This window comes from Diceros bicornis, chromosome 7 (assembly GCF_020826845.1).
Source record: "Diceros bicornis minor isolate mBicDic1 chromosome 7, mDicBic1.mat.cur, whole genome shotgun sequence".
NCBI classification, from domain to species: domain Eukaryota; kingdom Metazoa; phylum Chordata; class Mammalia; order Perissodactyla; family Rhinocerotidae; genus Diceros; species Diceros bicornis.
This window is the reverse complement of record NC_080746.1, coordinates 63,782,629-63,797,276: the sequence shown is the minus strand read 5'-3', so window position 1 is coordinate 63,797,276 and position 14,648 is coordinate 63,782,629. Positions and strand designations below refer to the sequence as shown.

At 36.6% G+C, this 14,648-nt stretch overlaps 1 protein-coding gene and 1 pseudogene across 1 annotated transcript; both read right to left on the bottom strand.

Annotated features, from left to right (window-relative positions):
- Positions 1-497: 497 nt before the first annotated feature.
- LOC131408774 (olfactory receptor 52N5-like) lies at positions 498-1,543 on the bottom strand. Its single transcript, XM_058545815.1, has one exon. It carries the CDS (start codon positions 1,520-1,522, stop codon positions 557-559), a length of 966 nt encoding a protein of 321 aa, XP_058401798.1. The 5' UTR covers positions 1,523-1,543; the 3' UTR covers positions 498-556.
- Positions 1,544-11,354: 9,811 nt separating this feature from the next.
- On the bottom strand, positions 11,355-13,584 carry LOC131409113 (olfactory receptor 52N1-like; annotated as a pseudogene).
- Positions 13,585-14,648: the final 1,064 nt, after the last annotated feature.

Below are 14,648 nucleotides of genomic sequence, written 5' to 3'. Positions count from 1 at the left end.
TTGCATTTATTATTTTTGAGGACTAACCTATATATTATATGTACTCTTTATTTCTTATGTAAATTGATCTGCACAGCTTTTTACAATATGATATTTACTAAATGCCATTCTTTTAAAATCCTTGACTGCCGTTTTTACCTGTATCTATGTATTATCAGCATAACTCATACACTGAATTTTAGATTCAAAGACTTCCCAGGCTGAAAAACTTCTTGAAAAGCCATTTCATTTCATATCTACAGGGAGGATTACTAACACAGAGAAGACACCTAAGGACCCTCTCATAATGTTAAGAATATTTTTCATGGATACATTAGAGGAAAGCTGTAGTGAGCCCCTATCAAGGGTCTGATTAAAACTGGTGATACAGAAAAAATAAAGGACAGGCATTTGGATGTAAATCCGGAATTAGCTATAAATTTCCTCACCATAGTTGCAGAACACATACTCTGGGATATGTCATGGAAAGCATATAATATCATACATGAAGGAACGTATGATGTCACATACGAGTTTCTTCTTTGTCGTTTTGCATTCATCTTTCTTCTATCTAATTTCAGTTGCCCTGAATACTTGCACTTTTCTCACCCTGGAAGAGCTTTATGACACTGTCTCGGATTTGTTTTGTCTTTACCCCATAAACAATAGGATTCAGAGTTGGGGGAAGAAGAAGATAAAGATTAGCCACAATGATGTGAAGAGAAGGGGGAATGGTGTGTCCCCCAAAAGGATGAGTAAAGAAAGTGAAGAACGCTGGAACATAGGTGATGATGATGGCAGATATATGGGCAGTGCAGGTGCTGAAGGCCTTCTGCCGGGCATCTGCTGATGAGAGGCTGACCACTGCCCGGAGGATCATAGTGTAGGATATGGAAATACAGCAGAGGTCAAACACTCCAATAAGAAGGGCAACCATCAGAACATAGATGACATTGACTTTGATGCTGGCACAGGATAACTTCACCACTGACATGTGGTCACAATATGTATGGGAGATAATATTGCTGTGGCAGAAGGGCAAACACTTGGCCAAGATTGGGAAAGGAATCATCAGCAACACACCTCTCAGGAAGGTGGCAAGCCCTGCTTTGGCAACGATAGAGTTAGTGAGTATGGTAGCATAATGCAATGGGTAGCAAATGGCCACATAGCAGTCCAGAGCAAGGAGTATGAGCACACCAGACTCCACACCTGTGAACCCATGGACAAAGAACATCTGGACTAAGCAAGCACTGAAGTTAATTTTTTTGAGATTGAACCAGCAGATGCAGAGTGCATTGGGTAGAGTAGTGGTGCAGGTAAAGAGGTCAATGAGGGAGAGCATGGCCAGAAAGAAATACATTGGATGATGTAAGGACTCCTCATGATGAATAAGGTACACAAGGCCAAGGTTTCCCACAAGGGAGATGATATACATTGTGCAGAATGGAAGAGAGATCCACATATGTACTCTTTCCAGACCAGGAATTCCATTACGAATAAAAGATTTGGGGGCCACATATGAATTATTGGAAACCAGCATAACTAATTCAGCAGAGGAACTCACTTTTCCAGAATTCTCTATCCTGAGGAGAAGGAATTAAGAAATAGAAATTTAATTCATCATCCTCGAGAATTCAGACTTAAATTTGGAATAAAATTACATTTATAATAGTACCAACAATTTTGACTAATAGTGACTGAAAATACATGATTTATTGAATAGTACTACATTACAGATAATATTTTGAAAGTTTTATAAACAGTGTAAATGTAATTTTTGAAGCCGTAATTACAAACTTGTAATGGTTTTTTGCTCATCAAATAGAAGAAGAAACTGAGGCATAGAGAGAGCAAATAATTTGAATGTCAGAAAATTAGATTCAGGGATAGAAATGATATTAACATATGACTCCAATATTCCTGCAATCTCTTTGCTCTGCCTCTTGGTTTGACAGAGTACATAGCTTATGACAGCAAGTTATAATTGCATGAATGATGGCCTGAAGTTTGTTTATTACATTAATTTTGAGTGGCATTATATAATGGGAAGATTATGGTTATGTACACCAAATAAGATCTTATTCAAATTTCAGCTCTTTTCATACAAAATGTATAACTTGGCGAGGTTTGCTTCACTCTCAAAGTCTCAGTTGCTCTTCTATAAAGCAAGGCTAATGAGATCTACCTCATGGAGTTCTGAACAATAATCAGAAGTTTATTTGACTCCTTGGTTGGTATCCAAGTGGATTGAATATACTAATTTCAAATGCAAGTGTAGATGCTGTACAGATATGGGATTCAAGGATAATGGTCATGAAGGTCAATCTAACTTGGTTGTCCCATGAAAGAAAAAATGAGAAATCTCCCTTACTTAAATACCCTGTAACTGTCCAATGTCATTGAGATCATCTATTACCTTTCTGTCTTCTGTTTTTACACAATTCTTAAGAACCATATTTTCTGGACACTCTTTTTTCTCCTTCTTAGAAATATTTGCACTCTCATGACCTCAAGTAGAACCAACATGAAGATAATTTTTTAGATAATTTTATGAGAAAGCTATGTCAAAATAGTTGAGTCCTCCTTCTAAATGCATACTGGTTATTTCCACGGACAGTTTAAATTCACTACGTCCAAGGCTAAACTCGTCACTTCAACCTCTTCTCCATGCCAAAATAAACTCCAATTCTGAGTTCTGTCTTTCATATAATGCTGTCATCATCTACCAACTTCTTTGTGATCTTCTCAGCTATTCCTCTACCTCATCTTAGGTACAATTTCTTTATAGCTCAAAGTGTCTTGATTCTTACTCTGTCCTGGTCACCTCAGTATGTCTATTTTCTTGTATTCTCTCCTCAGACAAGTAAAACTTCTATTTTTAATCCAGAAATATTTCTAATATCAGCCCCTCATTTCTATCATCACTCTTATTGTCTTTTAAAGACCACCTAGCTATATCCACCCACTTCTTTGTTTTGTCTCTTGCGTTTTTCAAATCAAATTTGTTCTACAGCATAATTCTGAAGACACTTTAGTCCACTGCCTAATAATCTTACACGTATTCTCAACAATTTGAGGGTAGGACTTAAATTTCTTGGCATGGCATTTAATAAAGTAAAATTTAGGTCTTATCTTCTCTTTCTCATTATATTTATTTCCATTCCCTAAGCACCCAAAAGTGTCCTGGTTTGGGTGATAAATTATATGGTCACTGTATCCTAGCATTTCATGCTTAAATATTGCTGGACTACTTGCCAAGCCCAAAATACTACATACACTTCAAACCTACGTTGACTTTGCTAAATTTTTTCACGTCTTTGAAAATCTCTCTGCCATATACTTATCTTGAAAAGCCTTCTTTGAACACTGAGATAGAATGTCACTTCCTTTACAGGGGACTGTGCATTCCAGAGTCCAGGGGAAGCTACTGTTGCTAAATTCCCTGAGCCAAGAACAGGATGTTTAATTTGCTTGTCCAAAGCTATTAGTGATTGATTCAGAGTGAAATCCAGGTTTTTCTAGCTCAGAATTCATATTTGTTCCATTAAACCAAATGCTCTATAAAGACTAACAAGCAGTGGGGGCTGGCTCCATGGCGTGGCAGTTAAGTGCATGCCCTCCGCTGCTGGCGGCCCGGGTTTGGATCCCAGGCAGGCAACGACACACCACTTGTCAGGCCATGCTGTGGCAGCGTCCCATATAAAGTGGAGGAAGATCAGCACGGATGGTCGCTCAGGGCCAGTCTTCCTCAGCAAAAAGAGGAGGACTGGCAGATGTTAGCTCAGGGCTGATCTTCCTCACAAAAAAACAACAAAACAAAACAAACAAACAAAAAAAAGACTAACAAGCAGTGGACCAGTGATTTGCTTCTCATTGATTTGTTTTCGTGTTTATTTTCTCTGGAGGAACATGAGGTTTCACGTTTCTAACTTGGGACCTCTACAGCTCCTACTTATAATTTCTCCTTGTCCTGTACTCTAGCCATCTTCCAGGTAAAGAACAAGAGGATTGTGTGGGATGATTCATACTTTTTGTTTCAAAGGGGAAGGTAATTTGGTTACAAGTACCATTCAGACTTACCCCGAAAATCCCCCACTTCCTTATTTTTGCCTGGTTCTGGGAAAGTAAAAAGGAGACAGAACATAGGAAAGTATTAGAAGTACAATATGACAAAAGCATAGGAAGAGAAGTTCACCTCACGTTCTTTCTTCAGTCTTGCGTTGAGGGTTTTTCAATGAAAGAGCCAAACAATGCACTCTACTACAAAAGGCATACCACATCTACATGTGCTGCACCATACCACCTCATGTCAGTCACAACTTCTCTTCCCCCCTTGATGACCATAGGTCCCATTACCTGATCCAGGTGTTTATGCTTCCAGGACCTGATGGGAAATACTGTGATTGATACCATCCCTGCTGTTTCTGCTGTTTCCTCATCCCACACTAGGCAGCCATTTGACACAAAGTGCCTGCAGCACCCATTGTTGCCTCTGGCTGTTTAAAACAGAAAACAAGCTCCTTTAGATTATCACTTGATCTCAGCCCCCAAAAAATCAGGACAAATCAGGTACTGCTCAGGACTTAGGAAGGATGAGGAGGCTTTCTTTTTCATGTCCTTCTCACTTCCTTGCTATGTTTCTCTAGAGACGGCCTAGGACAGCATTTGTTTAGAAGAATTTAGGGTCTGTGACACAGAATAAAATCCTATGGAGCATCTGAGGAATCCTCTCTCTGATCCTCTGGGGAGCAAGGTCAGGAAAAGTTGGATCCAGAAAAGAGAGTTCTAGATTCTCTGAGACTATTTCAGCTTTTTTTGTTATTGCTGTTTTGAAATGTTTTTCCTGAAATGTCAAATTTAATTTATTAGTGACACACAGTGTTATCACTGAGACTAAGTATTTTAAGACTCTAAATTACATTAAACAATTTCATTTGTTAGATTTTTAAAAATTCCATTAAACATCCATCATATGCCATGGTGGCACTCAGCTTAAGGCCTTTCTGTGTCTCTACTCTGGTTTTTTTAGGTGTGTAATAACCAACTTGCATACCAACTCAAATATTTATCCACATGCCTACAGAAAAATCACAAGTACTATTTAGTTCTCTGTATTTACCTACTTAAACATATTTAGATATTTGTTATTTAAGTTCAAAGATGAATTTCATTGTATTCCTATAGCGAGTCTACCAATTCAATATTGTCATAGCCATTTTATCTAACCAAGATTCAGTATGTTCAATGGCTTGCCCAAAGATACAGGATATTGTACTCTCTACACAAAATGCTAATGAAACACATCTGCTTCTCCCTTAAGTCAGACCATGCTCTCTACTTGAAAGTCACCTTTCTCCCTCTCTGCTACCCTCACATTTTCCCCATTTTTCGTGATGATAATCTGGGAACCTGTGTGAGAACTATTTGTATATTTATCATATCCCTGTAGTGACCTGTGAACTCTTTTAGTATATGGGCCAAATCTGCCACCTATTTGACCCCATGAATGAGGACAGTACCTGGATTAAAAAAGAAGTAACTTGGAGTTAGATTGGCAGACTGCAAGTTGTGTGACTGAATTGAAGAAAGGAAAGGGGGTGCAGACAGATGGGCTAGTGATTTCGAGGGAAAAGGATGTACCAATTTATCTTTTCTTGATCTAAGGCAGCTTTGGGTTATTATTGTCTAATTCTCTGCCTCTGTCATTTTGCCACATATTTGTAACAATGAATAAAAATAATGGAAGAATTCTCTATAATCTAAAGAAGATTTTGTGAACATCTAGCTTCTCAGTTGCCCACACGAGAGCACACATCCCTTACTAGTACTATTTCTGTTTCGAATGTATAATGAACATGTTCTTAATTTTCCCAGACTAAGAAATCACCAACAACATCCTCTGTAGGGCAATGCCCGTGATCCCTGAGATGATACAGGCAGATTGGAGCAAAATTAGGCTTTTTCATGCAATAAACTGGGGGAGATCAAAATTTGGCTACCTCAGCATATCTCTTTACCTTGATTATTTTCTCTGAAAGAAACTTTAACCTTCCTCCAAACTTATGCCTTAAATTGACAGACTGGGAGGGTTCTTGCTAAGCCCATTCTTTTCAAAGTTCTGTTTACCAAAACATTTACCTATCTTTTAATTATTTGGCCAGCCATAAGAACCTTAAGAGAAAGGGCGGAGGGGGATTCTCCCTCTTCTCCAACAAAACCTAGGAATGAAATGTCTGGAAGGCATTGCCTTACCTACAATGGAGTGCCAGACAGGAAGGAATGTGTAAGGTGCTCATGCCAAGGAGAAGGTCCAGGAACGTGAATGATGGCAGCACCCTAGTTTCATCTTATAGACATTAGATCAGAAGTGCTTAGTCTTGCTGACTTCCCACAGGAAGCAGGCATAATCTCATATCCTCAGGACACCTAAATCTCAATGTGAAACAGGTTTAAGCACCCCTAGAGATTACAGAGCCCTAAGGGAGAGCATAACTCAAAAGTTCATATATTTGGGAAAAAATAACACCCCCAAGCATAGCTGGCGCCCAAACAAGGGCAGTCCAGAAAGTAATTCTGGTGGTACAGATATCCCATCACTAGGATTAGAAGTTGGAAATTCTTAATTAAAGGCAATTAAAAGTAAAGCAAAATGTATACGTGTGTGTGTTGTTTTATAATAAGTGTTTAGTTGTTTGTTATTCTGAATACTAAAATATTATATTCGTTAATTTAAATAGAGAAAAATATAGCAATGAAAACATTTTTAAATAACACATACTTCTGACACTAGAAACTGCCTGCTACTAGGATTTTGTGTGACTTTATTTCCATGTATAAGTAATGGTTTTTTAAAAATCAAGATCGTAATTTACCAGCTACATATTTCATCACTGAATGCTTCTGTTTACATATACACACAATTGAATATTATTCAGCCATGAGAAAGAAAGAAATCCTGTCATTTGCGACAACATGGATGGACTTTGAGGGCATTATGCTAAATGAGATACGTTAGATAGAGAAAAGACAAATACTGTGTGATATCACTTATATGTGGAATCTGAAAAAGCCAAACTCATAACAACAGAGACTAGAATGGAGGTTACCAGAGGCTGGAGGGTGGGGAAATTGAGTATATGTTGTTTAAAGGTACAAACTTCGAGCTAGTAGATGAATAAATCCTGGAGATGTAATGCACAGCTTAGTGATTATAGACAACAATATTTTATAATTGAAACAATTATAAACTTCAAAATTGCTAAAAGACTAGATCTTAATTGTTCCCACCACAAAAAAAACAAATGATAATTATGTGACGTGATAGAGGTGTTAGCTAATGCTATGGTGGTAATCATATTACAATATATAAATGTGTCAAATCAACACACATGGTATATCTTAAACCCCTACAATGTTACATGTCAATTATATCTCATAAAAATAAGTTTTAAAAAAAGACCAAATGAATTTTCAGTGACTTACACATTAGTTTAAATGAGTTTATTCAAATCAATTTCCTTAATTATTTATACAACTCCTATTGAGAAAATGGAAATAAAGATGTGGTTTTGAGCTAAAATTGAGGAGAATGCTGTATTCCTCTGGCATTAAAAAGTAAAAAATGTGGGGCCAACCCTGTGGCCTAGTGGTTGAGTTTGGCATGCTCCACTTTGGCAGCCTGGGTTCAGTTCCTGGGTGTGAACCTACGCCACTTGTTGACGGCCATGCTGTGGTGACAACCCACATGCAAAACAGAGGAGGATTGGCACAGATGTTAGCTCAGGGCGCGTCTTCCTCGGCAAAAAAGAAAAAAAAGTGCAAAATGCAAAAAGACACGTAACAGCAAAGTATAGTTAACAAAAGTAGTAAAGGGAAGTGATTGATTAGCAGTGGATGAAAGATTTCAACAAATTCTCGCAAGAAATAAGACGGATGATTTTAATGAGAGAAGGATGCAACCAACAGAGTGAAAAGTCAACATACAGAATGCAAGAAGATATTTGCAAACCATGCGTCTTATAAAGGATTAGTATCCAAAATATATAGGGAACTCCTACAATTCAATTGTGAAAAAACTAATTAGCCAATTAAAAACTGGGCTAAGGACTTGTATATACATTTCTGCAAAGAAGACATACAAATGATCAACAGGTATATGAAAAGATACTCACCATCACTAATCATGAGGGAAATGCAAATCAAAACCGCAATGAGATATCCACCTGTATCTATCGGGAAACCTATTAAATAAAAAGACAAGTGTTGGTGAAGATCTGGAAAAATTGGAACACTTGTACACTATTGATGGGAAATTTTGCAGCAACTATGGAAAACAATATGCAGGTTCCTCAAAAATTTTAAATAGAACTACATATGATCCAGAAATCCCACTTCTTGGTATTTATCCTAAAGAATTAAAATTAGGATCTCTAAGAGATATTTGCACTCCCATGTTCATTGCAGAATTATTCATAAGAAAGAAAGTATAACAAATTCTTCTCAGAATAACACTCTCAAGAGGAGCTGCAAGGATCTTTGGAACTGATCCACTTAAGCCACCCACAAGAGAGGTTGTGACAATACTCTTAAGCGTTTCTGGTAATGGTAATAAAGAGAAATTGGATGAATGCAAGAGTAATAATTGAAAGTTGGTCTACAGGAAATTGTGTCTATCTTCAATCTTCTCCATTCTGAGCTGTGAGAATTCTTTTTTTCCTTTTCTAGACTGAAACCACTAATTCCTTAATCCCATATATCACCATATTTTTGCTTTATTCCTTCATTTTTCCTGAGTGTATCCTCAAATAACTTTCAAAGAAAAGTGGTTATGCATATCTACATTCTTCATTTTTGTCATATCGAAGATAATTTTTCTGTTCATGTATTTGATTATTGGGTTGAGTTCAGAATTCTAGTCTAATATAATTGTTTTTCTTCATAAGTAAGAAAACTGCTCCATTATCTTCCATCATAAATATTTGCTAGTAGATAGCCTTTTCAATTCTGTAAGTGTGAATTGATATTTTTGATATTTTAATGTTTGTTTTCTACCTGAAAGTGTTGGGGGTCTTTTTGTTATCTTTATGTTCTTTAATTTCACAATAGTGTACCCAGGTTTGAGTCTTTTATAAACAATTTTCTGGATATTTTGATGTCTCTTGATATTTCTTAAAATAAATTTTGAACTTCCTTATAGGAAATATCATTTTACAGTTGTTTAGATAAATTCTCCCTTCGCCTTAATACTTTTCTCTTTTAATGTAAATCCTAAAAGTCAGACTTTTGCCCTCCTGGACAGAAATTCTATATCTCTTTACTTTTCTTTCAGGTTTTACATTGTCTTGACTTTTTCTTTCCTTTCTGTGAAATTTTTGGAACTTTATTTTCCTTTCCTTAGATATTTTTCTATCATTCACTCTTTTATGTTATAAAAGTTATTTTCTAATTATTTGCTTGCTCCTTTTCCATAGAAATCCTTTTGTTGTTTTATGAGTGGAGTATATTATCTGATATCTCTGAAAAATATTGATGCTGGAAATTTCTTAGCAAAAATAATAAGGATGGTGACATTGTACCAATAAAGAAGGAAATACAATCCTGACTTGGTTTTAAAGTAATATACATTCAGACTCAATAGTCACATAATTACAGTAATTCAAATACTGTTTATTAGTTTTACAATCAAATTATAAACAAATCTTGGAAGATATCCAGAATCATAGCAAGTAGTAATTATCTTAGAACAGAAAATTAAAGATATAACTGATTAACGTCGAGCTTCGAAGTGGTAGGGAAAAAGAGGAAACTACACACACACACACATTTAATATATGTATTCTATTTTATAATATTAATATTACAATATATTTTAAAATATATAACATTGAATATATTGGTGTGTGATATATATATGTGTTTATACACATGTATACTTATATACATGTGTATACATGACACATATATAAATAACACACAGGTGACAGATATTGTAATTGAGTTAAAATCCTCATTCCCTACAACAGAGTACTTGGTAATTGAATTAAAATTCAAACCTAGCTTGGAGTAAAAGAAATAATCACCAAAAAGAAGAATAACAAAAACATACACATACACACACAGTATTTTTAAGAGGCTATTTCTACCAAGCAACTAGGTCGAAGAAATTTTCAAGATGGATATTTTTATTTTTCTTATAATTACCTTGTCTGTGTTGTTTGATTATAATTTTTACAAATACACATTATTTACACTAAATTTAGCGTACATCCGAAAATAAAGAGAGTATATATACTTTGTAAGTCATAGGCAGATAGCATAAGAGTCAAGGAAGAAAATGTTTCATAGTTTAGAAAGATCTGAGAGTGTGCTCAAGACTTATTATTTAAAATAAATATTTTCCCAAAGTGTAATATGCATGCAAACAAGATCACACATCTTAAGTGTACAGCTTCATGAAATACCACCACGTGGAAACACCCTGTAATTACCATTCAGGTCAAGAACTAGATCATTGGCAGCACCTCAGAAATACCCTCCATACCCTGTCCAATCATTACCTAGACTCTAATTCTCAAATTTAACATCATCCTAATTTCTAACACCATAAATTAGTTTTGCCTGCTTGTGAGCTTTCCATAAATGAAATTATACAATATATATCATCTTGTCTCTTTCACTTTGCGTTATATTTGGGTAGACCACAATTATTTGCGTATTCAGTTTGACGTTGATGGACATAGCTTCTGGGTATTACGAGCATGCTGCAACTTACATCTTTTACAAGTGTTTTGGTCAACATATGTATACATTGCTGGATATACAACTGACAAACTTGGGACAGAAGGCAGGAAATAAGAACTTGGGAAATAAACTCCAAATGATTTTGTCAGAAGAATGCTGAGATAAACAATTTAGCACAGACATTGGTGAACATGGTTTCTGGTTTTACAGGGAGTTAAAATTTTGAAAAAGTTCAGTTCCAATCGTAGTGATCCAACCACTGTGCCACAAAGTTGTATAGATTGTCATTCAGGAGGGAAATATCTGTCTAGGAGATTAAATGCATTGAACTTCATAGTCCCCTATGAGTAAAGAAGCTTTGAAGAATATGGAATTTCAGAAAAGAGGGTCTTTGTCTACATGAGCATAGGGGTACCCTTATAGGGGGTCAAAAGCATAGGGATCAAAAGAGGTAGAAGAATAAAAGTCATATGAAAACATTTCTTATGGCCAGACATCTGCTTTCATTTGGAGGGTTTTCTACTGACTTGGTGGTCTCAACCTGGCTAAGAGAACTCTAATTTCTCAGATGACTCAATTTAAATATTATGAGAACTGTCATTTCCCTTCAGCAAAAACCTAATGACACTTCCTTATATCTGCTTGGTTATACACAATAGGGTTCATTGTGGGAGGCATGAGTAGATAGAGATAAACCATAATAATGTGTATTTGTGGAGGAATAGTGTGTCCCCCAAAATGGTGTATCAACAAGGTGAAGAAAGCTGGGACATAGGTGTTGATGATGTCACAGATGTGGGCAGTACAGGTGCTGAAAGTTTTCTGTCGAACATCTGCTGATGACAGACTCACAACCGCACGAAGAATCATGGTACAGGAGATTGTGATGCACAAGATGGCAAAGCCACCAATCAGGAGGGCGACCATCAAACCATAGATGGCATCGGTCTTAACATTGCTGCAGGATATCTTAGCCTCAGACATATGGTAACAACACGTATGGGGTATGACATTTCCCCTGCAGTATGGCAGGCACTTGGTGAGGAAAGTGAAAGGGATAGCAAGCATTACACCTCTAAGAAAAGTGAGGAGCCCGGCTTTGGCATTGACTGAATTAGTGAGGATAGTGGCATAGCGCAGGGGGTAGCAAATGGCCACATAGCATTCCAGGGCCATGAGCATGATCACCTCAGACTCCATCCCTGTGAAAGTGTGCACAAGAACATCTGGGCCAGGCAGGCCTTAAAATCAATCTCCCTGGGTTGAATCACAATATGCAGAGGCTATTGGGAAGAGTGCTGGTACACATGAGCACATCTGTGAAGGAAAGAAGGACTAGGAAGATGTACATAGGTCTGTGTGAGGACTCTTCAGAGTAGATAAGGTACATAAGGCCAAAGTTCCCTGTACATGGTACACAGGGGAAAAGAGATCCGCAAGTACACTTCTTCCAGCCCGGGGATGCCATTGAGGATGAATGAAGCTGGAGTTAGGCCCTTTAGAAATGACACAATGACTGTTGGAAGTTCATGGTAAGGCAGTTACAGGATTGCTCTATAAGCAAAAAAAGAAAAAGTAAGTTCAGAGGGTAACTGATTAGCAAGATTTTCTTCCGCTTTATGGCTAATTAGTCTTTCTCGTACATCCAATCATGATATATGGTCTCTTGTGTTGAATACAAAACTTATACACTTTTTGGGTCCATGTCTTAAGCATTAGACATTAAAGAAATGAACTGACTGACTCGAGTCAATTTGCTGAATCTAGATGTGTCTTTGTTTTTGATCATATACTCCATTCTGCAGATTGAAGTTGGTCACTAACTGACCAACTGGATGATCAAGAATTGATTAAATATTTGCTGTGCTGTAGGTGCTCACCATCTTAATCAGAGATGTCTATTCCATTCTGAAATATTAGCCATCTTTTATGGTTCTTGAGGGTTCACTTTTCAAAGTTGATCCGTCTTACCTAGTTGACATTTTGACAGTGATTTTAACCTAATTTTAACCAAATCCCCACGCCTTTCAATTTTCAGGAAACTTAAATGCAGAAAAATATGTCATCCCCTTGTGTCAAAAGCTTTCTTTAGAGAAATCATAGAATGATCTTAAAAGTAAAAAAATAATGATCCCCTTGAAATATCATCAAAAGGCTACCTATTAGTTCCTTTGATCAGTTCCACAATAAATAGATGGGGAAGATTCATTGGAAATGCAATAACTTAGGGAAGTTAATGTTTTTCTAAGGTTAGAGTCTAGTCTAATAGACTCTAGAGTCAAATCCATTGAGAATAAAGATAGTCATCATCTTAAACTAAGACAATAGACATTTCCTTTAGTACATAGCATTTTATTTTCTGTCTATATCACAACTTCTGAGAATCATAGAATCAAATATTTCTCAGACTACATAATCTTTAAAGCTAAGTTGTTTTTAGCATAAAAGAGAGCTCAATACGATTTTTTTAAGTCCATAGGAAAAAAAAACTGCGATAGAATAAAGACTGACAAAACACTTATGGGTGGTAAGGAGGAGAATTTAGGGGTGATAGTCTATCGTAAGGAGACACGAACAAACTAATGACCATATAATGGATGCAAGTAGGATACACAAGTTTGAAAAAGTGGGCTATGTTGGGCTAGAATGCACTGACTAGAAAAAAATGTACAAGTAGCGTAATGAAGGGGATAGTCCTATACAGGAGGCTACTGGATAAAAAAATAAATAGTCTCTTTGAAACCAAAATATCAATGTTGAAATTGAGAGTACCTGCTGGACATCTGAGAGGGACCCACCTGCCACTTGACGTGTCTCTGTTGGAAATTTAAGGTTGTGTAAAATTGGTTCTCCTTTCTTCATGTGTCATTTATAAAATTTTATACCTTTATTCTTTAAAAGATGAAGGCTGAATAGATGAAATCTAGGGACACTTAGAATTGAGGAATAATTCAAATATCATAATTATGAGTGTGAAATGGAGGCAGTTCCCTAAAAGGAAAAGTAGATGAGAAAGAGAGAAAATTATGGAATAAGGCTGTTGTCACTCTTTTCTTTTTTCCACAGTATAAATTATTTTCTCTCAGAAATGTTCTTTTTAGCTTTCATAGCCAGTGGGACTGATTATTTCTCTTTAGAATACTCTCCACAAAAATTATGTTTCAGTAGTTGAAACATGAATGTTTTATCCAAAGTGAAAATGAAACATCCAAGCCAGTCTGCAAAAGCAGCCTTATGGTACGGTACATCGTGCCTTTTCAAAAGTGAGGAGAAGAACCGTATATGATGACTCCCTTATTCCTCCTCTCCCCTCAGCTATCCTAATCTGTGCTCACTCTAACAATAATAAACAAACACATAGAGACAGAGACTGGATTGGTGGTTACCAGAGGGGACGGGGGGGAGGGAGGAGGGCGAAAGGGATAATTCGGCACACGTGTGTGGTGATGGATTGTAATTGGTATTTGAGTGGTGAACATGATGTAATCTATGCAGAAATAGAAGTATAATGATGTACATCTGAAATTTATACAATGTTATAAACCAATGTTACTGCAATAAACAAAAATTAAAAAAAAAAATAAGAAGCATGAACCCCAATTCAGAAATCTGCTCGCCCTGAAAGCTTCTGGAGTTCTTCAACAAACTGAAGACATATTCACGGGTTAAGTCATATTCATGTTTATATGATGGCCTTGGCCCTGCAGGAGAGGTAAAAGACCTATATTGAGACCAGGTGGAGGCAGGTGGAGGAGAGAACATTTCCATTCTGTGTGTGTGTGTGTGTGTGTGTGTGTGTGTGCGCGCGCGTGTGTGTGTATGATATTCTGAAGTTGGGGCGCTGGGAAAACTTAACTGTTGTTATCTCATTCTACTATAATCTCAGAGGAGAAGTGATTTTCCATGTGTGTTTTTAATGTGAAAAA